Source organism: Delphinus delphis, chromosome 10 (genome assembly GCF_949987515.2).
Source record: "Delphinus delphis chromosome 10, mDelDel1.2, whole genome shotgun sequence".
NCBI lineage: Eukaryota > Metazoa > Chordata > Mammalia > Artiodactyla > Delphinidae > Delphinus > Delphinus delphis.
Window position 1 is genome coordinate 58,361,801 of NC_082692.2, and position 23,228 is coordinate 58,385,028.

The following is a 23,228-nucleotide window of genomic DNA, read 5'->3' on the forward strand; positions in this document are numbered from 1 at the left end:
ACGGCATGTGGGAATCTTCCCAGACCAGGGATAGAACCCGTGTGCCCTGCATTGGCAGGTGGATTCTTAAGCACTGCACCACCAGGGAAGTCCTGGGAATTCCCTTTCTGAACATATTCTAAGGCTAAGGAGAGTTGGTGGAGCTGAGTACTTGCTGTGGTTGCCATGAGCAATCAGAGAGGACTTCATGGAGGCAGAGTGTGGATGTTTTCAGCTCCCTGCTGGGAGGAGCTGCACAAGGCAAAGGGAGCTCCCTCAAGAGGGGATGTAGGAATCTTATGGTCATCTGAGGAGACAAAGTCCCTGTTTGCAGGTCATTTAGGAAGTTAAAGAGTAACTTGGGGGTTATCAGAACTGGTTGAATCGAGTCTGAACCTCATCACCTATTGCAACAATGAGCTAGGTTGCTTGACTAAACCCTTAGAGTCAACGGTACAGCTTTCCCCTTCTTGGGCCTACTGGCAGGGACCTGGCCTGACATCTCACAGAAGGTCCCCAGTAAACTGTCAACTCACCTCACCCAAGCTAGAGCAGGTATCAGAAAAAGTCCCCACTACACTCTGAACCTAGATCCTTATTGTAAAATAAAACAGTTTGTTTGAAGTCCCTATCATCTCTGACATTTCATAATTCCAAGATTCCCAGTCTGTATTTCTTTTTTTTTTTTTTTTTTTTTTTTTTGCGGTACGCGGGCCTCTCACCATTGTGGCCTCTCCCGTTGCGGAGCACAGGCTCCGGGCGCGCAGGCTCAGCGGCCACGGCTCACGGACCCAGCCGCTCCGCGGCATGTGGGATCCTCCTGGACCGGGGCACGAACCCGTGTCCCCTGCATCGGCAGGCGGACTCCCAACCACTGTGCCAGCAGGGAAGCCCCCCACTCTGTATTTCTTGCTAGAGAAGTATGCAAGCCAGTTGGCGAGAGGCTTGGAGACTGAAGTCTGGGCCTGTGCTTGAAGGGTCCTCTGTCTGGGAGGTTCTGTGGGTCTTTTAAAGATAAGGAAGGGGTGGATGTGAAACTTAGTAAGTGCTCGGTGCATTTCTGCTGAATGAACTAGCAAATTAATGAATACATGAATTCATGAGTAAATAAAGGAGTGAATAATCAGTAAGTCACGGGGGTGAGGATGGAGTCAAGGAAGGCTTGGCAGAGAAGCTGCTGGAGCTGGGTCTGAAAAGGTCAGAACAAAGCCTGAAGCTGGTGAGGGGGCTGTGACCATAGCTAGAGGTTTCCTTCTGGGCTTTTTCCTAGTCCCGCCTCCTCCTCCCACATGACAAGGTCCTAACAAAATCCAGGGGAACGTTTTGCTCCCAGGTACTGTCTCGCCAGGGTTATTTACTGTAACTTGCAGTCACCAGGCAAGGTCCAAGTGGACAGATTTTTCTACCCTCAACTTGTCAAGACCTCCCAAACTCTCTGGCACCCAGAGAACAACGTGTCCAGAGCTCAACCTGGAAGAGCACAGCCATGGTGCTCTGGGGTCTGGTGCTGGGAGCTCTGATTGTGGCCACTGTGGGGTACCTGTGCCTGCAGGAGCTGCTCCGGCAACAGAGACCCAAGGAGCCCCCTCTGGATAAGGGCTCCGTGCCCTGGCTGGGCCATGCTTTAGCTTTCCGGAAGAATATGTTTGAATTTCTGAAGCACATGCGGGCTAAACACGGGGACATATTCACGGTGCAGCTAGGGGGCCAGTACTTCACCTTTGTCATGGACCCTCTCTCCTTTGGCCCCATCCTCAAGGATACGCAGAGAAGACTAGACTTTGTGGAGTATGCGGAAAGCCTGGTGCTAAAGGTATTTGGATACCGCTCCTTGCAGGGAGACTACCAGATGATACACTCAGCCAGCACCAAGCACCTCATGGGGAATGGCTTGGAGGAGCTCAACAAAGCCATGCTGGACAGCCTGTCCTTGGTTATGCTGGGGCCCACGGGCCCCAGTCTGGATGCCAGTAGCTGGCGTGAGGATGGCCTCTTTCACTTCTGCTACAACATCTTGTTCAAGGCCGGCTACCTGGGCTTGTTTGGCTACACAAAGGACAAGGAACAGGACCTGCTACAGGCAGAGGAATTATTCGTGCAGTTCCGCAAGTTCGACCGCCTGTTCCCCAGGTTTGTCTACTCCCTACTGGGACCCCGGGAGTGGCTGGAAGTGGGCCGGCTCCAGCGTCTCTTCCATAAGACGCTCTCTGTGGAACACAACATGGAGAAGTACGGCATAAGCAACTGGATCACCTATATGCTTCAGTTTCTGAGGGAGCAGGGAGTCGCCCCAGCCATGCAGGACAAGTTCAACTTCATGATGCTCTGGGCCTCCCAGGGTAACACAGGGCCTACCTCTTTCTGGGTCCTCCTGTTCCTCCTGAAGCATCCAGAAGCCATGCGGGCTGTGAGGGAGGAGGCCACCCAGGTCCTGGGAGAGGCCAGGCTGGAGGCCAAGCAGTCCTTCAACTTTAATGTCGGTGCCCTGCACCGCATGCCGGTGCTGGACAGCGTGATGGAGGAGACACTGCGGCTGAGGGCCGCGCCGACCCTCCTCAGGGTGGTGCACAGTGACCACAGCCTGAAGATGGCCAATGGGCAGGAGTACCTGCTCCGCAATGGAGACATCCTGGCCCTCTTCCCTTATCTCTCAGTGCACATGGACCCCGACATCCACTCGGAGCCCACCACCTTCAAGTACGATCGCTTCCTCACCCCCAGCGGCAGCCGAAAAGTAGACTTCTACAAGGCAGGCAAGAAGATCCACCACTACACCATGCCATGGGGCTCGGGTGTCTCCATCTGCCCTGGGAGGTTCTTGGCCCTCAGCGAGATGAAGCTCTTTGTCCTGCTCGTGGTCACACACTTTGACCTGGAGCTGGTGGACCCTGACACACCTGTGCCACCCGTGGACCCCCAGCGCTGGGGCTTTGGCACCACACAGCCCAGCCACGAGGTGCGATTCCGCTACCGCCTGCGCCTGTGGAGTTAGCTCTGCCCAGGTGGCCGCAAGCCTGGCTAGGGGCTTCCCTTGGGGTCTCCAGCTCCGCTCAGCCCTCTGAAGCCCCAGACCAGCCCTTCCTCTGACCTGCTTGCCCTCTCTGCTCTTCGGCCTCCTTCTAGGCGCCTCACAGGCTTCTTCTTCTCTCTTTAAAACACTGTCTCTCACAGTGGATTCTGCAGAAACTGCCTCTCACAGGAAGTCCAGGGAAGGGGAAATATCTGTGGGCAACTCAGTTTGGGGGCTAATACATGCCTTGACAAGTCCTGCAGTATAGACACTGGTTACGGTGGGCAATGCAGCATCTTGCAAACGTTAGTTTCCACCCTCCCACTCTGCTTTTGTTGTTTTTCCTCAACACTTATTCCACATCCTGTGGAATTCAGGGTTTAGAACAGTGTCATCCTATAGCAGTATGAGGCAAGCCACGCACATAATTCTTAATTTCCTAGTTGACACCTTTTTTTTAAAGTAAAAAGAAAGAGGTGAAATTCATTTTTATACTATATTTTACTCGACCTGATATATCTAAAATATTAGCATTTCAACAGGGAGTCAATATAAAGGTATTAATGAAGTATTTTTACATCTCTTTTTCCCTTCAAAATCTGGTATGTACTTTTTAACCCTTGATACTGAGCACATCTCAGTTCAGACTAGCCCCATCCTAAGTGCTCAATAGCTACGTGGGGCTAGTGGCTTCTGTATTGGATAGAGCAGCTCTAGAGAAGGGCTGCCTTTCACATAGGAGTTGTTCAGGGTCCCTCCTCCGTGCCCCCCTCTCCCCTCTGCACCCCTACCTTGGGGTGATCTCAACCCCTCACTTGGTTTCCACAACCATCGCTGGGCTCAGAGCTCTCTGCTACCTCCAGACGCCCAATCTCCCCACAGGGGTCTCACAGCACCTCTGACTCAGTTCGGCCCACGCAGAACTCAGCATCTGTCCCCCCAGCCTCTGCCCTGAACCACCTGCTTCTCCCGATTTCCCTGCCTCTCTTTGCGCGGGACACCACCATCCACCCCTTCCCCCGAGGCAGATACAGAGGAGACACACTGGCTCCTCCCTTTCTCTCCCCCATAGGGAGAGAGTTCTGTCAGCCTGACCCCTGTGGTGCCACTGAACCTTGTCCCCCCGCTTCCCCCCGCATCCCCCGCTGCCCTTCTCAGAGCTCAGAACTCGACATTTCTCTCCACGTGGGGCCTGTGGGCCCTCCATTTACCCTGCTGCCAGAGACTTTTTTTTCCAAAAGCACCTCTGGGTGTCCCCCTTTTACTTCTCTGGCTCCCCATCACCTCCACACACCTGACATTTAAGTTTTGCCACAGTTGGTCCCCAAATTTTCAATCCAGTGCAATTCAACTCTGGCAACTTTCTCCAATGGAACTGTCCGTAAAGTACAGGGCTCGCTTTCACTGTTAACCCTGGTGCGAGCTACTCCCGGAAGCCTTCTTGAACCTCGCCCATCCCATCCTCTGACCAGAAATGGTCTCCAGCCCCTGGATCTCCCCTGCCACCGAGTGTATCACAGCACATCTGTTATGTCATTGCTTTCCGTGTCCTGGTTTCTGCCTCCTGCCCCCTGCTCCAGACTGGAACCCATAGGGCTTGGTATCTTCTTCCTTCATCTCTGACCCCAATTCCCTAAATGTAGATTAAATTACAGAAACATGACTTCCAGACTCGGCTAATTTACTTCATGTCCTCCAATAATTTCCTTCCCCTCCCACCTTCACTCAGCTTTTCGGCCTGTGAAATGGAGACAATCCCTGTTGCCAGGCGTGCTTACCAGGGCTGGGAGAGAGTGAGAGGGTGCTACTGCTAGAGCTGCAGCGGGCTGACGGCAGGGCCCTGGCTGGGGCTGGGACAGGAAGGGCAGTGACTGTGGGAGCTGATAGAGGGTCCTGGAGAAGGGAGGCCCAGGCAGCATGGACCCCCTGCAGGGACCACCCAGGGGGCTTCTCTCTGCTACCCCAACCCTACACCTCTGACTGGCCTCTTCCTTTGTCTTAAGGTTGCCTGTTTTGCCCCGAGTTTGGCCAGGATAACAGGCTGTTAAGAGTGGGCAGGGGCCGGGCCGGGGACAGGAGTCTGTCCTCACTAGCTGGGTGACTCTGGGCTGGGGCCTGCCTTCTTCTGGGTCTAGCTGCCCCCAAATGGTGACATCTGCCTGGAGCCTGATAGAGCTCTGACTGGCTAGGAGAAGCCAGGCATCTGACCCCCTTCCACAAGGGCCAGGGGCGCAAGGAGAAGAGCCCCATGGGGCACACAGGAGAGGGAGAAGGGGCCTTGGAGGCCAGGAGGTGTCTCTGGGTAGCTTACCATCAACCTCCTCCACGCAGCCAGGCCCTATGCCAGAGCAGGTGAGGGAACAGGGATAAAGACACAGGGCTTCCCTACACCTCCTTGGCCCTGCCCGGACCTGGGTGCTGCATCCCTTCATTTTCCACACACCCAGAGGACTGTGGACCAGGAGCCAGGCCTGTGGACAGGTTGGGACGGGGCTGTGGGCCCAAGCCCACTAAGTCAGGACAAAGAGGCCTCAGCTGAGAGTGACCACGTGCAGAAGTCCCAGGAACTTCATGGATCCTGTGATCGGTTTGAGGGTCTGCCTGGGACCGAGGGAAGCCTCAGGGGGGGTCAGGTGTGAGGTGAAGACGAGTGTACCATCCCACAGTCAGGGATGCCCACCATAACAACAGCCCCCAGGAAGTGGCGAGCAGCCAGGATTAGCCTGTGCACGTGGAGGCCCATGCCCACCTGCTGGCAGGGGAGGGGCCCGTGGCACCTGTAGTTGTATTCCCCCTGGCCTGGGGACTGCTGGACACATGCTCCACAAGGGCACCCTTCCTGCCCCGGCAGAGGGGGCAGTGAAAAGACTGAGACCCACAAGGACGCATCTAGTCGCTGCCTGTCCTCACCCAGCAGTTCTGTCTGCGAAGCCCTCATTTCTGCACCAAATTTTCTCTCCCTCTGTGTATCCTCTCTGAGGATAGCTTATAACAAAGCAAGATCAGGAATGACATGCCGGTGGTGGAATTGCAGGCCCCTAGGAAAATAAAGGGATATTTTTCTATAGGCAGTAACTGCTGTGAACGCTCACACCACACTTCACAAGGTGGAGGGTGGGCAGTCCTGTTCCCAAGCAGAGCCATGCCCACCCTTCTCCCTGGCTCAGCCAGGCGGGAGAGTCTCCCTTGCCTCAGAGTCTGAGAGCCAAGAGAATCCTGGGGGCTTTCCTCAGACCTCAGGTAGGAAATACAGGTATGTTGGGCAGTGCAGATGGGAAGCCAAGCCTCGGGGTGGACAGAGAGTGGCAGGAGGAACCAAGGTCCAGGCTGGGAAGGCAGGTCAGGATGGAGAGGGCACTGTCCCGGCCCTCTCCATCCTGACCTGTGTATGAGAGCCAACCTCCAATTCACTCCCTGACCAGTGCCAGCGAGCCTTCTCGCAAACTGCACTCAGAGCCCTCACCGTGGTCAGCTGCGGTGTATGGCAACTGGACAGTGGGAGGGACCAATGGGCCACCTATAGCCAGGCCTTCTCCTCCCCTTTAGGCACAGGCTTCAGGGCACTACATCTTATACACCTGTTATTTACAGAGAGCACACACCCACATTTACGCAGCCGGAGAAAGGCACATAGGAACACACGGAAAACCCACGGGCCCATACTCAGACGCACGTGGACACAGCGACACATTCACGCTAGATCCATATACACAGCCATATGTGCTCCACACGGCCCCAACAGCAACACAGACACACGCACACAGACCACCCACGTGCACACACGCAAATCCACCAATGCTGGTGACAAGCCCTCCTGGGTGTCCCTTGCCTGGCATACCTTGTCCCATCCCATCTGTGTGTCACGGGCACCCAAGTCAGAGACTCTGGGAACCTAGATCCTACCAGTACGGCTCAGGCTGTATCTCACCAGTCAGGCTGCCATGTGGGCAGGACTGAGGTCCCCTGTCGGGCAAGATTTCAAGAGCTCTAAAATAGAACATCACCACCACATCCTCAAACAAACCACCACCTTCATATCCAGAGGATCTTCATTTCCCAGGGGACTGAGTGGGCTCACAGTCCTTCCTGACAGTGGGGAATCTGGGGCGTTGGGGAGAGAGAACCAGAGGCACCAGAGCTGAGACACAGTGGGAAAAATCAGCCCGGTCAACTCAGGCAACATCCAGGGACAGCCCTGCTCATGACACATGTGCTGTGACCAGACCATCCAAGCTCAGGGGAAGAGAAGAAAGAGTGGGCAGGATACTGACCACCTGCTCAATTCTCTATCCATCCAGCTATTCATTCAAAAAAAAAAAAAAAAAAAAGGTAGTGAGCACCTGCTACATTCCCAGCACTGACTGAAGCACGGGGGATGCAGATTTTACACCAGGCAGAGTCCCTGTTCCCCGGAGTTTACGTTCACCCAGCCGTACGTCCTTCTGGTCTCCATCTATCCATCTAAAGGTTTCCCTCTGAGCACTACTGTCTGCCAGGCTCTGTGCTGGGTTTTGCAGGACAGACACGGCAGGACATGGCAGGTTGTGCCACGTGGCTCTGGGAGGTAGGAGAAAGCAGTGATGCTTCAGAAGCTCAGGAAAGAGAGATGGCACTGTAGGCCAGGGGCTCCCTGGTGAAAGGCTTCTCAGTGGACGTGTCAGCGGGCAGGAAGGATGCTGACCGTGGGAGACATGAAGCACCCAGGCAGGGCATATCCGTCAGGAATCCTTAGATCGCAAGTAACAAAACACCACCACCCCAAACTGGAAAAGAATTTATTGGTTCGTGTCACTGTCAAGTCCAGGCTTGGGATGAGCTTCAGCCGTGCCTTGATTCTAGGGCTCGAGCGCTGCCCCCAGCATCTGCTCACTCACTGCTGTCACCTCACCTTCTGAAGTTCGAGCCAATGAAGGAGCAGCTCCAGACCTCACATCCCCTTGGCTTCAGTTTCATGCCTCTGTTCTAGCATGCTCTAGTCACGTAACATTTCACAAGCTCTGCCTGGGTCATGTGTCCAGCCATAAATGAATCACTGTGCCAGGGAAACATAAGGTCATCACTGATCAAAGACCCATGCTCTACCCAACCTCCACCCTAAGCACAGGGCAGAGTGACCCCGGAGTGGTTTCCCAGAGCAAGTAGGATTCAGTTACACGACAAGGGTGAGGGGATACCTGGCTGGAAAATGATCCCTGTTCCATAAGGGAGCCAGAAAGCGCAAAAGCAAAGACTGGAACCTGCAGGAAAGAACAATGGGCGTGGCAACCAGGAAATGAAAAGGGAGGTGAAGGAGTACAAGCGTGAAACGGTGTATGGGATTCTAATTGTGAAAGCTCCAGGCTTAAATTGGACAAACGTTCTGGACTTGATAGTGCAGGGTCTAGGGAGCCCTGAAGCCTCCTGAGAGGGGGCGTGGGAGGCAGAGGGAGGCAGATGCTCCTGGACCACCAGGAACACGTGTTCACTCTGCCTCCCACCCGCAGACTCCCATGTGTGGAGCACCTCCAGCCCCTCCTGACTGCCAGACCCTGGATCCACCTTCAAGGCTGTGATAGCAAACAGTCTTGCAGTAATATTCCCCCAGCTGAGCCACAGGGAAGGCGGAAGTCTGGTGGGTGGCAGGCCTCGGGCTACTCTGAGGGGGATGGGAGAGATGGCTGAGGGTGTTGTGGTTACTCTGGTTGCTGGGTGTAGATTGGATGAGAGCACGAGGATAGGAAGCACAGAGGTCAGCTGGAAAACTACGGCAGCCATTCAGGTCAGCGAGTATGGAGTCCTGGAAGGCAGTGGAGAAAGAGGAGGGAGAAGACAGGAGACAGTGAACGCTGCTGATGGCTGAGGACCAAGAACTGACTGGTTTAGCAACATGGTCACTGAGACCTCTGAAGGGAGGACTTTGGTGGACGCACAGCTGAGCTGGGTCCCATCTGCTCTCATGGACTGTGGTGTGGCCACTCAGGCTGAATTTTTCCTTGTGTCCCCCTTGTTGGGGGAGTCCTCAGCCTGCCTCTCCCCGAGGTCATTCATGCCAGTTATATCTTCTTGGCCACTGAGCCTACTACTCTCAGAATAGCTGGACGGTGGGGTCTGGGCAAGGTAAGGAGCCTGGTGTCGTCTGAGCACAGTGGCCAGGAAAGCCTTGAGGTACTGGCGGAAGCGGCGGCTGGAAAACGCATAGAGGACGGGGGTGAAGCAGCAGTGGAGGAAGGCGATGCTCTCTGTCACCTGAAGCGCATAGTCCAGGTGCTGGCTGACCTTGCAGTCCCCAAAGACTTGCAGGTCCAGCAGCGAGTGCAGAAACAAGGTGACGTTGTACGGGAACCACAGCACAAAGAAGGCCACCACCAGGCCTATGGCCATCCTCAGAGCCCGGCTCTGGCCTGGGGGCCTCAGCCTGGCCAAGACGGAGCCAATGCGGGAATAGAAGAAGATCATGGCAAGCAGGGGGAGGAGAAACCCCAGGAGGTTCTGCTGGAAGCGGAGGAAGAGCTTCCAGATGGTCCCGTGCCCCCCAAAATCCGCAAAGCAGTCCCACACGCCTGGGGCGTTTTCCTGCGTCCTCACAAAGACCATGTCGGGGATGGAGACAGCCAGGGCCACAGCCCACACGGCAGCTGCGAGGAGCAGGCTCTTGGCCCGGGTCCTCAGCCGGTGGTGGGGCTGAGCGTGAACAATCTCCAGGTACTTGTCGAGGCTCATGCAGCTAATGAAGAAGATGCCGCTGTAGAAGTTAATGGTGTAGAGGGTGCTCACCACCTTGCATAAGAAACTCCCAAAGACCCAATGCCAGGCCACAGAGATGCCCCAAAAGGGCAGCGTCACCAGAAACAGGAGGTTGGAGATGGCCAGGTTCAGCAGATAGATCTCGGTCATCCGCCTTCGAGGCACATACCGGAGCAAGACCACTAGGAGAAGGAGGTTCCCGCTCAGGCCCAGCACAAAGATCAGGCCATAGAAGAGTGGCAGAAAGACTCTGCCAAACGACAGCACCTCATCCTTCCTGCAGAGCATGAAGACCACGTCGCCCAGGAAGTACTCATAGTCATAGAAGGAGCTGCTGTTCTCAGAACTGGCCACCTTGGTGCTGGGTGGCAGAGGAGAGGCGGTGGCGGCCATGGCGGGAGGACACATCCAGTGCTGGAGTTCTGTGGGCCAGAGAGCAGTGTGAGCAACAGGAGACAAATCCACCCTCTCTCCAAACCCACTTTAGCCAGTGCTCTGGGGTGTCCAATAGACTCTTCGCATTCACGCCAGTAACCCACAGGCTAGCAAGTACGGGAACAAGGATGAGGAGCCCAACTATTAACATAACTATTAACTACCACTTAATAGTTATGTCACCTTGGGTAGCTGACTTAACCTCAGATGTTCTCACAGTACTCTCTTCTTTTTTTTTATTTTTATTTTTTGGTACGTGGGCCTCTCACTGTTGCGGCCTCTCCCGTTGCGGAGCACAGGCTCCGGACGCGCCGGCTCAGCGGCCATGGCTCACGGGCCCAGCCGCTCCGCGGCATGTGGGATCCTCCCGGACCGGGGCACGAACCCGTGTCCCCTGCATCGGCAGGCGGACTCTCAACCACTGCACCACCAGGGAAGCCCAGTACTCACTTCTTTCATGATGGTTTCTCTTCTTTATGTTCCCCCTCATCATTTATAAAGACTGATAATGTCTTTCATGTTTTTCTTTATTATTTAGGGAGACCAATTCACTTATTTATTGTGTACATACTCTTCCTCACGTGTGGCTTGAAATTATTCTTCTTTGTGTGGCTTATAATTTTTTCTTTTTAATGAGAGCTTCTCTTCAGTGGGGCTTGCTTTTTCTATAAATACCTAGTGTGCCCACTCTGGCTTTGAACTCTCTTTACTTCTCTCACTTGAGGATTTCCCTTCTTTTGGTTATTTTAAAAATATTTTATTTATACATATTTAATGTCAATATCTTCATTTATAAATATTTAATATTTTAAAAATATTTTATCCGCTATTTCTAGGTTTGCAGCAGAAAGGTGTGAACCAGCATGTCGACAGACTCAGAACTAAACCTACTAATCCCTCAGTTTCCCCATCTTTAACATGATATTAATTATAGTGCCTTTCCGTGGGGTTCTTGTGAGGCTTAAATGTTATAATTCAGGCAGAGCATTTCGAGCTCTATGAAGAATGCCCAGAACATAGGAGGCACTCAATAAACATTTGCTTAAATTATTGCTTTGCCCAGAGCTGAGTTCATCATCTTCCAAACCAGCCTCTTCTCCTCTCCCTTGTCTATCTAACTGAAGAGCTCCACCAGCTATTCGGTCACCTAAGACTGAAACGTGGGAGACATCACAGACCCCTTCCCCCCAACCCTCATCATCACCCTGTGTGTCTCTACCTCTTTACTGCTATCTCCAGGTTCCATAAAAATACATACATGATAAAAATATTTACATGATACTCTTTTTAATAAAATTAAGACAAATGAAACATATATATATATATATATAAAACAACCACCACCTCAGGAAGTATATGAATATATGCTGTGAAGGAGCTCAAAGAGATAAAAGACAGGGGAAAGATAGGCACAAGACTGAAGATGGTGGCTGCCTGGGCAGGAGAAGCCAGAGACATGGGATGGGGCAGGTCACTGTCCATGGTCAAGTTCTCTCTGGGCAGCAGTTTCCCAGGTTTTAATTGTATTATTAAACATAATTTTAAAAAGAGAGCCTCACATGAACCAGTGAGAAACGTGTCATGAACCAAGGATTATGCTCAATCCTGTTCTGTGTTCTAAAAGGAGAGAGATTTCATGTTCAGCCCACTAGATTGTTCACCAATGGGGAAGAGGGTTTGGGGAGGAGAGAGGAAAGAGATAAAAAAAAGAATTTGTGGCCCAAGCAGGCAATCATGCACAGCCACCAGAATAAGACCTGTTGGCTGGTGATGATAATGGGCCACAAACCCAGAAATACAAACCAACTCCACCTTGTGCCTCTGTATTTTAGTTTTTACTCCTTGATTCAAATGAGGTTGAACTCTTAATACAGTGAATGTATTATTTTGTATGTGTGTCTTCTGTGCATGATTTACTGTTTTAATGGGTGGGATTCTCATTTTATAAGAGGTTTTATATAGTAAGGATTTTAGCTTTTTACATATATATTGCAAACATTTTCCCCAGTCCTTTCCCTCCCAGTAGAAGTTTAGTCTGTTTTTTTTTTCCAGGTAGAATTTTGAAAGAAATGTTGACTCAGGTCCTCAGCTGATCCTTCTAGTATCCATGACACCGTGACCCTGTGATGGAAATATGCAATTCTGCTGAGGCAGAACCTCTCTCAGGAGAGCCCTGGAGTCCTCCTACTCCTTGAGCCTCTGCCCCACCCTTGGGCTCCTGTCAACTGGCTTCTGGGCCAGATGTTGGGGAAACACAGATGTCCTAACCCCACCCCAAGACCTCAGCCTGGGAGGTTTTAACTAGGGCTGGGCTCTGCTCCTGACTGGCCTTGAGAACTTGGCCCTGTGCCTTCCTTTCTCCGTCCTTCACTCCCCTCCTGTGCATCTGGGCTCTCCTGTCCCTGAGCCCCTCTTTCCTGGGCACCAGTATAGGCACCCACCCCCACCCCCAGCACATGGCTGGTTTGGGAGTCCATGAGCTGCTGGCATTGGGAGGAGGGAGTGCCCTTCTGCACTTGGGCCTGATGAGGGCTTATTAGTCAGGAGTTACCACTAATTAAATACCAGCTCTTCTAGTCTGTTAGCACTGACCTTGATCCTGACCTGGCTTCTGAAAGTCTCTGGCTTTTGCTTTCGCAAACAACCAAGTCTGATAATTGCTTTGGTCAAAGCCAGAAGTCAGGGCCAGCAGGCCCCAGGCTGGACCAGGTCACCTTTACAAGGCTCCCTTCACCTGGAACACTCCGTTCTTTTCCCTCTCGGGGCCTCTGGCCTCCTGATCGTTCACCTTGGAAATCTTTCCACATTCTCTGGACCTCTGGGGCCACCAGCCCCTCCCATCACTTTCATCAATAATACCAACAACGATGACAACAGCAACCAACATGTGTCATATGCATGTGACAATTGGCCAGGCACTTTCATGTCAACTCTGGTAGTCCTGGAAGGCAAACCAGGAAGGAACTGTCAGCCCCACTTAACCCAGGAGCAAAGTAACTTCTCCACAATCACGCAGGAAGTCACTGGCTGAGCGCATCTGAGCCCCAGGTCTTCAGACTCAGAAACAGTGCCTTGTCCTTGGTCTCATCTCATTCTCGGCCTCTGTTCTGCCCTGTCTAGCAGTTTTCAAAGGGGCCACCTGAGAGAGGTGTGATTTGAGCTCAGGGGGTCTTGCTTGCCCAGGTTTCGCCCTCATTGGCTGGTCCACCCTTGGTAGATTCCACCATTAATGTCCCCAAGGCTTTATGGAGCCTCCTTGGGAAACATAGTCTCCCTACAGGTCAACAGAGTAGCCTCCCCAAAATATCCAGATCCTAATCCCTGAAGCCTGTGGATATGTTACCTTACATATCCAAAGGGACTTGACAGAAGTAATTAAGGATCCTGAGCTAGGGAGAGTACTCTGGATTATCCCAGTGGGGCCACTGTACTCACAAGGTCCTTTATAAGGGAGGCAGGAGTATCTGAATCAGAGAAGGAAATGTGACGGTGGAAACAGAGGTCAGAGGGATGTGGTTGCAGGACAAGGGATGCAGGCAGCCTCTAAAGGCTAGAAGAGGCAGGGAACTAATCCTCCCCTGAGCCTCCGGAAGGAATGCAGCTGGGCTGACCCATTTTAGACTTTTGATCTCTAGAATTTTAAGCTAATAAATTTGTGTTGCCTTAAGCCACTGAATTTGTGGTAATTTGACACAGTGGCAATAGGGTCACTTCCTGTGACCCTTTGTGCCCTCCACATCTCACACTGAGGGAGTGAGAGTGCATGGTGTCCACCTCCTCCAACTTACAGGTGGGGAAACAGAGACTCAAAGAAAGAGAACTACTTGCGCAAAGCATACAGTGAGTCATCTCTGTACGGCTGCACTGAGCCACAAACCCCATGTTTGACTGCCCTTCAGGTCTCTGTTACCCCACCCCTAATAGTCCATCTAGCCCTGTTCTATTTTCCCTTTTTTTGTTTTTTCACTTTTCCTTAATACTGGAATTCATTTATTTGGCTTACCCAGAAACACCTTGAGAGGAATGGATTGCAGTGTCAGTTATTCACATCTTCACAGATAGTAAGGCAATCCCGAATGAAGCTCTGGAGTAGAACCTCTGGGGAATCCGGACAACTAGATAGAGAGGAGGCTGAAAGGAGCAGGGACAGCAAGGGCAAGGTCAGCTGAGCTTCCCGTACAATGAAGCCAAGGGCACAAGGGCAAACTACAGCTTGTCTCTGGGGCAGTAACATCATCCTGAGGCTGCTGGCCTGGGCTGGCTCCAGCTTTAACTTAGCAAGAATCTGGCTGAAGATTAATGTCTTCTCCTGAGGATCCAGGCCTCCCCTCCCCAGGCCTCTCAGAGAAGTCAAAGTTAAGGCAATAAGAGAGAGGATACTGCTATGTCCATCTAGACAGGAAGGCAGCTATGTTAGTTGAGCTCCTTCTCATTTAATCTTCACCATAGTTCTGATAAGCAGTACCATTATGATCCCCATTTTCCAGATAAGGAAACTGAGGCTTGGAGAGGTGAAGCCCAATTGCCCACAGCTTAAGATCAGCAAATGATGGGCCCAGGATTGGATGGCCCTAACAATACAAGGTAGAACTGCAACAGAGAAGAACAAAGCTGACTCCACATGGGCTCTGTTGCCTGGGCTTAGCCATGCAGGCTCTGTACCTTTGTCTCATCCAACAGTAAAAGAATGATGCTTACAGCCTGAAATATACATAATAACCCTTTCTCAAGACTCTGCCTCCCAAGCTTGACCATTAAAGGTGTAACACTTTTCATTCATATAGAGATAAAAATTTGCAGAACAAAAAATAACATTTGTCTGTTGAAGGTTTATAGGAACATCTGACCAGTCCCACGTGGTCAGCTGCAGGAACAAAGGATCATCACATCCCCACCGAGGTCTGGCTGGTACCAAGAGGTCTGCAACAACCAGCCACACCCCGCTTCCCTTTTAGTAGAAAAGAAGCCTGAATTCTAATAACTCAGGTAAGATGATTCTTTGGGACACGGGTCCCCCATCTTCTCGGCCTGCTGGCTTTCTGAATAAAGTCGCTATTCCTTGCCCAACGCCTCGTCCCCTGTCGTGCAGGGGAGCAGTACAAGCTTGGACTCAGTAACAGAACTGGCCCTTTTCCCCCAGCTCCCCTTTTCAACATGAACCAAACTTGAATTTGAAGGATGAGCCTCTGATAGTGGGACTTTTGGCCTCATTAATGGGTGGCAGAGAAGACTCAAAGTCAGCCATATGCTGAGGCTGTCTCGTACCGGCTGGCGAGAGCCAGTAATGCAACATCCGGGAGGCATTCAACAAGCCGTCATGGGATTAACCAATTCCACATTCAGTGATAAATCAGTAGCCTGAAACTGATCATGGTGGGAATATTTACACCAAGGCAAATGCTATAAACGGGAGCTTCCCTTCCCTCACCCACCGTTGCTGAGAATCGGCTGTTAAACCTTTAGCAGCATACCTCCGATCAGGATCCCATGGAGCATGACCAAACCTGCCTGTCTTGCTGTCACCCACCACCTTCCCTTTTACACCTTTCACATCAACCCCACAGCTGCCCTCCTCCCCAGCCAAGAGGCCTTGAGGACAGGGTCACGTGTAGGTCCCCTCCCAGTTGACCACAGCACCCCCATGTTGAGTGTGCTGCCCACAGTGCAGCTGAGACCAGTGAATAAACAAGATCAAACATGACCCTAAGAGGCCACACCGGCTTTTGTAATATAAAACAAAGAATAACATTTGAGATCACTTTCAGTGGACGATAATTTTGCTGGCTTCCTTGGAAAAAGATTTATATCCTTTAAAATGCAATCTCAATCCTTCCCTCCCAGGAGGCTACCTGGGCCACTGGCCTGGTGAACCCCCTGCCCCAGCCCCCCAAGCACTCACAGAAGGTCACTCCTGGGCTTCCCTGGGCTTCCCTGGTGGCGCAGTGGTTGAGAGTCCGCCTGCCGATGCAGGGGACACGGGTTCGTGCCCCAGTCTGGGAAGATCCCACATGCCGCGGAGCGGCTAGGCCTGCGAGCCGTGGCCGCTGGGCCTGCACGTCCGGAGTCTGTGCTCCGCAGCGGGAGAGGCCACAACAGTGAGAGGCCCGCGTACCGCAAAAAAAAAAAAAAGGTCACTCCTCAGCCTCAAATCCACCTCCCAGAAACAGAGTCACCTTTTGAGGATCACTTGCCTCCTCTGCTAGACTGGGGATTCCCAGGCGTTGGAACTCCCCGGCACAGGGCTGACATCTGAGAGGCATTCAACAAATGACCAGGCAATTAATCAGCACAATCACCCTCTCCCTCCCTTCTTCTCTCGCCTCCTTTTTCCCTGGCCTGATTTTCTCCCTCCCACACTGGTGCCCTGCACACAGCTGAGCCAAGACCCTCCTTCTGTGAGTTATTTCCTCAGCTTGGGCAAGCTCTGCCTCAGCAGTCTTGGGAGCCCGTGATCATGGAGTGTGACCGGCCCAGAGCCCCCACTGTTTCCACTTGAGCCAAGTTCAAGGCCACTTCCAGCTGGCGCAAGCCTCCCTGTGGCCACCCCCTGCTCCCTCCCTCAGAAGGCTCCCCTGACTGCTTTGGGAGGATTAGGGTGGAGACAGAGTCCCAAGGCCTGGACTCCAACCTGGCTCAGCTAGTGATGGGCCCCCCTCTCTGCCTATAATTCTAGCATTCCCATCCTGTATTCCTGGCCCAGCTGTGGCTGGAAAAGTTGAGGCAGGAGTTGTGAAGTGACTGACACTCCGACCACAGTGTCGGGCTGTGGAAAGTGCTCTGTTGGGGCACAGGTGGGGGACCTGGTAACAGCATTGGGATCTCTCTTTTCTTCCTGCTGGGTTTGGGAAAACACAAGATATCAAACTCTACTGTATGTATAACAATAACAACAACAATACCCACCACTTACATAGCACTTCCTATGGGCCAGGCTCTGTTCTCAGAACCTTACATGCATTAATTCATTTCATCTTTGCAATAACACTCTGAGGCGGATAGTTATTACCTCTATTTTACCTGTGAGGAAACTGAGTCATAGAGGGGCTAGGGAACATGCCCAAGGGCACATAGCTAGTAAGTAGCAGAGCTGGGATTTGAACCTAGGCCCAGAGTCTAGGCTAGCTCATTAAAAGATAGGGGTGAAGGGCTTCCCAGGTGGCGCAGTGGTTGAGAGTCCACCTGCCAATTCAGGGGACAGGGGTTCGTGCCCCGGTCCGGGAAGATCCCACATGCCGCGGAGCGGCTGGGCCCGTGAGCCATGGCCGCTGAGCCTGCGTGTCCGGAGCCTGTGCTCCACAATGGGAGAGGCCACAACAGTGAGAGGCCCGCGTACAGCAAAAAAAAAAAAAAAAAAAAAAAAAAAAAGATAGGGGTGAAGGTTGGGGACTAGAGATGGAGAGTGACAGGAGACCAGGCTGCCATTGCTCAGGATGCTTGAATGGAAGGCTGGTTGTGGGACTGACGGTATGTGAATAGAAAACAGGAAAAGGAACGGGAGCCACACAAGGACAGGAGGAAAGAGGTCCAGGGCCATGGGAATGGCATGCAGGGGGAGAATTCAGGAATGACCAACTCAGGGGGCAGAGGTGGGTCTCTGCTCCACTGCTCAGTTTGGGATGCTCTTGGGCTTAAACCTTCATGCAGCCCCAAGACAAAGTCAGGGCTTCCATCCTAAACCCTTGAATTCCACGAGGCTGTTTTCTCATCATAAAATAAATAATACTACAGCAAAGGATTTCGTGGGATTAAATGTGGTGCAGTTATTATAATGGCTAACACCATGGAGCCCTGACAGTGTGCTGGGTGCAGGGACAAGGAGCTTCACATATATTATTTAATTCTCATATTTACCTTATAGAAATTAAACATATCATTAGTCCCATTTTCTAGCTGAGAACACTGAGGCACAGAGATTAGGGAACTGGCCCAAGAGCAAGTGAGTAGTAGACCAGGAACTATAACCCAGAGTCCATTTCCTTTTTTCCACCATGCAGCATGGCTTAGTTCCCTAACCAGGAGTTAAAACCATGCCCTCAGCAGTGAAAGCACAGAGTCTTAACCACTGGACCGCCAGAGAATTCCCCCGAGTCCATGCTTTTAAACACTAAATTACATTGCCTCTCAAAGAAAATAACAAGTGAGTTGTGGTCCCTCCCCCCACCGCTCCCCCACTTGCCTGCCAAGCTTTATATGTGTTAAGGTACTTACTGCTCTCACAATGACCTTTTGAGACAAGCACTACTGTTATTCCCATTTTACAAGTGAGGAACTGAGGCTCACAGAGGGGGAGTAACATGCCCAAGGACACACAGCAAGTGTACTGCAGGATTAGAAATCAAGTCCCACCAGTCGGCTCTAGATCTGGAGCCTTGGACCACACACTGCGAGCTGCTGTGAGCCCTCGCAGACTCACAGGACTGACATCTGCCCCCTGCACCGTCCCCCTTGGGAAGCATGGCATTTGGATTCCTTGTGATGATAAAACACAATGCAAACAATACAAACCAGTCCTGACATTTACATGAGGCTCTTTTATACCCTGGTCCTTGCAAGTCTTCCTGGCTTCCCTGTGAGGAGAGTAGCAGGTGTCCCCTCCCCGGTTTCACAGGAAGCTCAGGGCCTCACCACAAACCAGGCAGAGCTGACCCTAGAGCCCTGATCACTGAGTCCTGGACCACTGCACACACTCTCCCTTTTTACTTTTTTTTTTTTTTTTGCGGTACGCGGGCCTCTCACTGCTGTGGCCTCTCCCGTTGCGAAGCACAGGCTCAGCGGCCATGGCTCACAGGCCCAGCCGCTCCGCGGCATGTGGGATCTTCCCAGACCGGGGCACGAACCCGTATCCCCTGCACTGGCAGGTGGACTCTCAACCACTGCGCCACCAGGGAAGCCCCCTTTTTACTTTTTTGACATGTATTTTTCCTGATTACAAAAGTAATATATGCTCAATGTAAAATGTGAAAATACAAGAAAAAAAATAGAAAAGAGGCTAAAAATCTCCCCATAATCTTACCTCCCTCCAAAATAACCCTTGGGAACATATTGGTGTATCTTGCCTTTTTCATGCCCAGAGCCCCCATCTCCTGCACTAACCTTCCCTAGGTTTGTGGAGTCACAGAGCCTGGCTGGAAGAAAGTGGCCTTGTCCGGTCCCCACCAGGCAGGGGGCCCCTTGCAGCCTCCTGATGGACATGCTGCCTCCTACTCCCTGGGATCCGTAAGGCCCACCCACTTCCCACTCCCTGGGACCTCACACTACTCTATGTTTCCTGGCTCTTACCAGGAAACAGAGATGCTTGTGACATTGATGAAATCATAAGAGCAACCCCTCCTCCCAAAGTTTGTTTCAATTAATAAAAACTAAGCAATTTTAGAGCCCGACTCTTCAAGGAGCTGCTGCTGAAGATTTTCACATCTTTCCTGAACTATTTTTGCCTTTTTTGGGGCCTCTCTCGCTGTTGCCCAAAATTTCGCTACTCGAGCTCCTCGCGTTTGCATTTCAGCATTATGCTGGGGTCAAAATGAAATACCCGCTCCACCGCCACCACCCCCAGGGAGGGTGGTACACACAGCATGGTGCAGCATGGAAGAATAGACTATAGATTGGTCCAGTTCTTAATGGCTGAGTAACCCTGGGCAAATTACTTAACCTCTCTGAGCCTTAGTTTTCTCACCTATAAAATGCTTCCTGGTGGCATTTTTATAATAATGAAATAAGTGCCTAGCACATAACTATTGGTTCCCCTCCAGACCCTAAAATGACACTTGGCTCAAGCTGGGATGAATAAGAGAGGATCCTGGGACTGTTTGGGGCAGATGGAGGGACTGAGAACTTGGCAGGAGTTGGGGGTAAAAAGAGAGGATGGGGGTGCATAAAGAGTGAGTGTGGATGGGTGCTGGGAACCTCAGCCCTGGGAGGGGGACCCTTAAAGGCCATCTCATCTGTCCCCATCACAGTACAGCTCAGAGAGGAAAGGGAATGCCTGAGGTCACCCAGCCATGTCGGTAGCAACTCTCAGGGATTTCCAGAATCCACGAAACAGATTCTGAGCTGGAATCAAGGGGGCAAGGGGCCAGCAGACCACCTTACTCCCCAGCTGCTGGGGCAACTGCTCCAACAGCTGCCCTAGAGACAGAGCTCCACACTCACCCCGCTTAGCACCTGCCTCTCCCCACACAGTCCACACTCTCCAGGCCACTAGATCCTGTCTCAACCTGTGGCCCCTGTGTAGGGCCCACCCCATTCCGAGAGTTTCAGAAACCTACCAGAGCCAGCTCCACTTGCCTAGGGATGTCCACCTGGCACCCAGGAGGAGAGCAGTAGCGCCTGGGTCCTTCTTCCTCAGTGAAGTGCAGAGGGAGTGATCCTTCATAAGCTCTTCCCCTCCCTGGACAGCTTCCTGCACACATCCTGCCTTCCGGCTGGAACAAAGTACCTCTTTGCGCCTGCCCCAGACCCACCTCAGCTGCACAGCCACAAGCTGTTTCCCTCACTGAAGATGAGTCAAGCTCAAATGACTGCCCCCATGAAAGAACATCTCCCCCAAAGAGAGGTTCTAATTACTTTGGAAAACATGTGTCCCCAACCATACTTCTCTGGAACGATTCCCCTGCAGCTGGGCCAAGAACATGAACTGTCTCAGTCCAGACTTCCAGGCTTTCGCTTACCCTGTCCCCTATCTAGGTGGCCTTCCCAGCCTCCAGCTTCATTGGTCCTGGATACCTCCCCAGCAGGATTCTACCCACTCCCTCATTCACCCCCAACCCTCCTTCTCTGACCCTAACTCCCTCCAAGCAGTGCTGTGTCTGTTCCACCCACAGTGTCAGGGATATTCTCATCTCCTAGACTTTCTAGACCATATTCCCTCTTTCCCTTTCCCTACTCCCCCTGCCATTCCCATCATGGCATGAATCTCCGCATAGCTAGCTGTCTGTTCACTTGTCTGCTCCGCTACTGGGTCACGAGCTCCCAGGGCAAGGACCATATTTGACCCACCAGCCTGAGTCCAGGGCCAGGCAAGAGCAGACTGAATGAACGAATATGTGTGTGCGACACACTGCCTGCCATATGCTTGGCAGTATGAGGGTTCCTCTCCGCCAGGATGGCACCTGTGGTCCAGGGTCAATGTCTCAGCCACCTTCACCTCCAGCCCCACTGCCAGCCTGACACACAGTAGTTGCTTGGTGAATGCTCGTTGCCCCTACCTGAACTGAGCAGTAATAGAATAATGTCAGGTGGTTACAGACACTGGCAATTGGGTTACACAGAGCTGGGCTTGAATCTGGCTATGTACCTGCTGTGTGACCTAGAGATGGTGGCTTCACCTCTCTGAGCCGTGGTTTTCAGATCTTTTGGGGGTGTGGGGATGGTGCCTCCCTCAGACAGGCATGAGAACTGAAGGTCCCCAGAGAGGTGGACAAAGGCAGACATTTGCCTTTCTCTGGCATCGACAGGCCACAGGAGGCCAAGCCTGTGATGGGTTCTCACTCTCACAGAGGGAAGCAGGGGACCTTCCTAGTGGGTGGGTCTCCAAGTCTCTCCAGGCCAAATGCTAGTTACCAATAGGGAGAATAAGGCAAAGAGTCCTGCTTCCATCTTGGGGAACAACTAAGTTCTAGAACCTGGGCTCCTTCCTCACTCGCTTTTAAAAATTTTTTAATTTAAAAATAATTTTTAGACTTGAAAAAATTGTGCACAGAATTCCCGTTAACATCTTACAAAACCACAATACAACGATCTGAACCATGACACAACACAGTTAACTAATCTGCAGACCTTATTCGAATGTCACCAATTGTCCCACTAATGTCCCTTCTCTGGTCCAGGATCTGAAGCAGAACCCCACCCTGCATTTTGTTGTTGTGTCTCCTTGGTCTCGCCATTCTGAGACAGTTCCTCAGTCTTGCTTTATCTTTCATGACCTGACAGTTCTGAAGAGAACTGTAGAATGCCCCTAAATTTTGGTCTGATGCTTCTTCATGATTAGATTGAGGCTATGCATTTTGGGCAGGAACACCAGAGAAGTGATGTGTCCCTCTCAGCGCATGATACCAGATGTACCTCATTTTAATATGGCTCATTACTGGCAATGTTAACTTTGATCACTTGGTAAGGTAGTATCTGCCAGGTTTTTCCACCATGAAATTACTATTTATTCCTTTGTAATAAGCATCTTGTGGGGAGGTACTTTGAAACTATGCAAATATCCTGCTTCTTATCATACTTTTACCACTAATTTTAGCATCTACCGATGATGCTTTCTGACAACGATTATTACTGTGGTGTTTGCCAAATGGTCACTTTCTATTTCCATCATTCTTTCTATATATATATATATATATATATATATATATATTTTTTTTTTTTTTTTTTTTGCGGTACGCGGGTCTCTCACTGCTGTGGCCTCTCCCGTTGCAGAGCAACAGGCTCCAGACGCACAGGCTCAGCGGCCATGGCTCACGGGCCCAGCCGCTCCGAGGCATGTGGGATCTCCCCGGACCAGGGCACAAACCCGTGTCCCCTGCATCAGCAGGTGGACTCTCAACCACTGCGCCACCAGGGAAGCCCCTTTCTATATTTTTTAATTGGAATTTTACTGTAAGAAAGTTAGCCTTTCTTCCTATTTATTTATTTATATCAGTATAGACTCATGAGTATTAATTTTATTTCATTATTATCATTATTTCTTTTGCTGTTCAAATTGTCTCATCCTCTTTTGAAATATCTCAAACCATCTGCTTCCTGCTGACTTGACTTCCCAGCCACAGCACATCAAACACTCCCTGGTGGGCAGGGCAGGTTATGGGGGCAGCTCAGAGTCTTTGCATGAGTGGTCATGTTTCCCTGGAACCCACTGAGGCATCTTTCCAGCAAGAGCTGGGCCTTTTCCTGGAACAGGCATGTTCCAGTCAGGGGAAGTCAGTCATGGCTCCAGTGCCAGGGAGTTCCAGGAAGGGCTGGCCAGGTAGGCCCAGGTCTTTCCATTCCTCTCCAGTCTGTCATCCTGTTCTCCACCCCAATCCTGACCCGGCCCATAGCTGCACCGGCCAACCTCATGCCCTGAGGTTTTCGTTCTTGACTT

General features: G+C 51.7%; 2 protein-coding genes across 3 annotated transcripts; one reads left to right on the forward strand and one right to left on the reverse strand.

Moving 5' to 3' along the window:
• Positions 1 to 1,291: 1,291 nt before the first annotated feature.
• CYP8B1 (cytochrome P450 family 8 subfamily B member 1) lies at positions 1,292 to 3,924 on the forward strand. The gene has a single exon (XM_060022249.1). It carries the CDS (start codon positions 1,466 to 1,468, stop codon positions 2,969 to 2,971), a length of 1,506 nt encoding a protein of 501 aa, XP_059878232.1. The 5' UTR covers positions 1,292 to 1,465; the 3' UTR covers positions 2,972 to 3,924.
• Positions 3,925 to 6,390: 2,466 nt separating this feature from the next.
• On the reverse strand, positions 6,391 to 20,484 carry ACKR2 (atypical chemokine receptor 2). 2 transcript variants are annotated; one of them, XM_060022251.1, is made up of 2 exons: positions 20,413 to 20,484; positions 6,391 to 10,134 (listed from the first exon to the last, which is right to left on the reverse strand). In XM_060022251.1, the coding sequence occupies exon 2, from the start codon at positions 10,118 to 10,120 to the stop codon at positions 8,945 to 8,947; it is 1,176 nt and encodes a 391-aa protein (XP_059878234.1). In that variant the 5' UTR covers positions 10,121 to 10,134; positions 20,413 to 20,484; the 3' UTR covers positions 6,391 to 8,944. The 2 variants fall into 2 exon arrangements, with proteins under 2 accessions (XP_059878234.1, XP_059878233.1); XM_060022250.1 differs by lacking the exon at positions 20,413 to 20,484 and adding an exon at positions 14,151 to 14,272.
• Between the last annotated feature and the right edge of the window lie 2,744 nt (positions 20,485 to 23,228).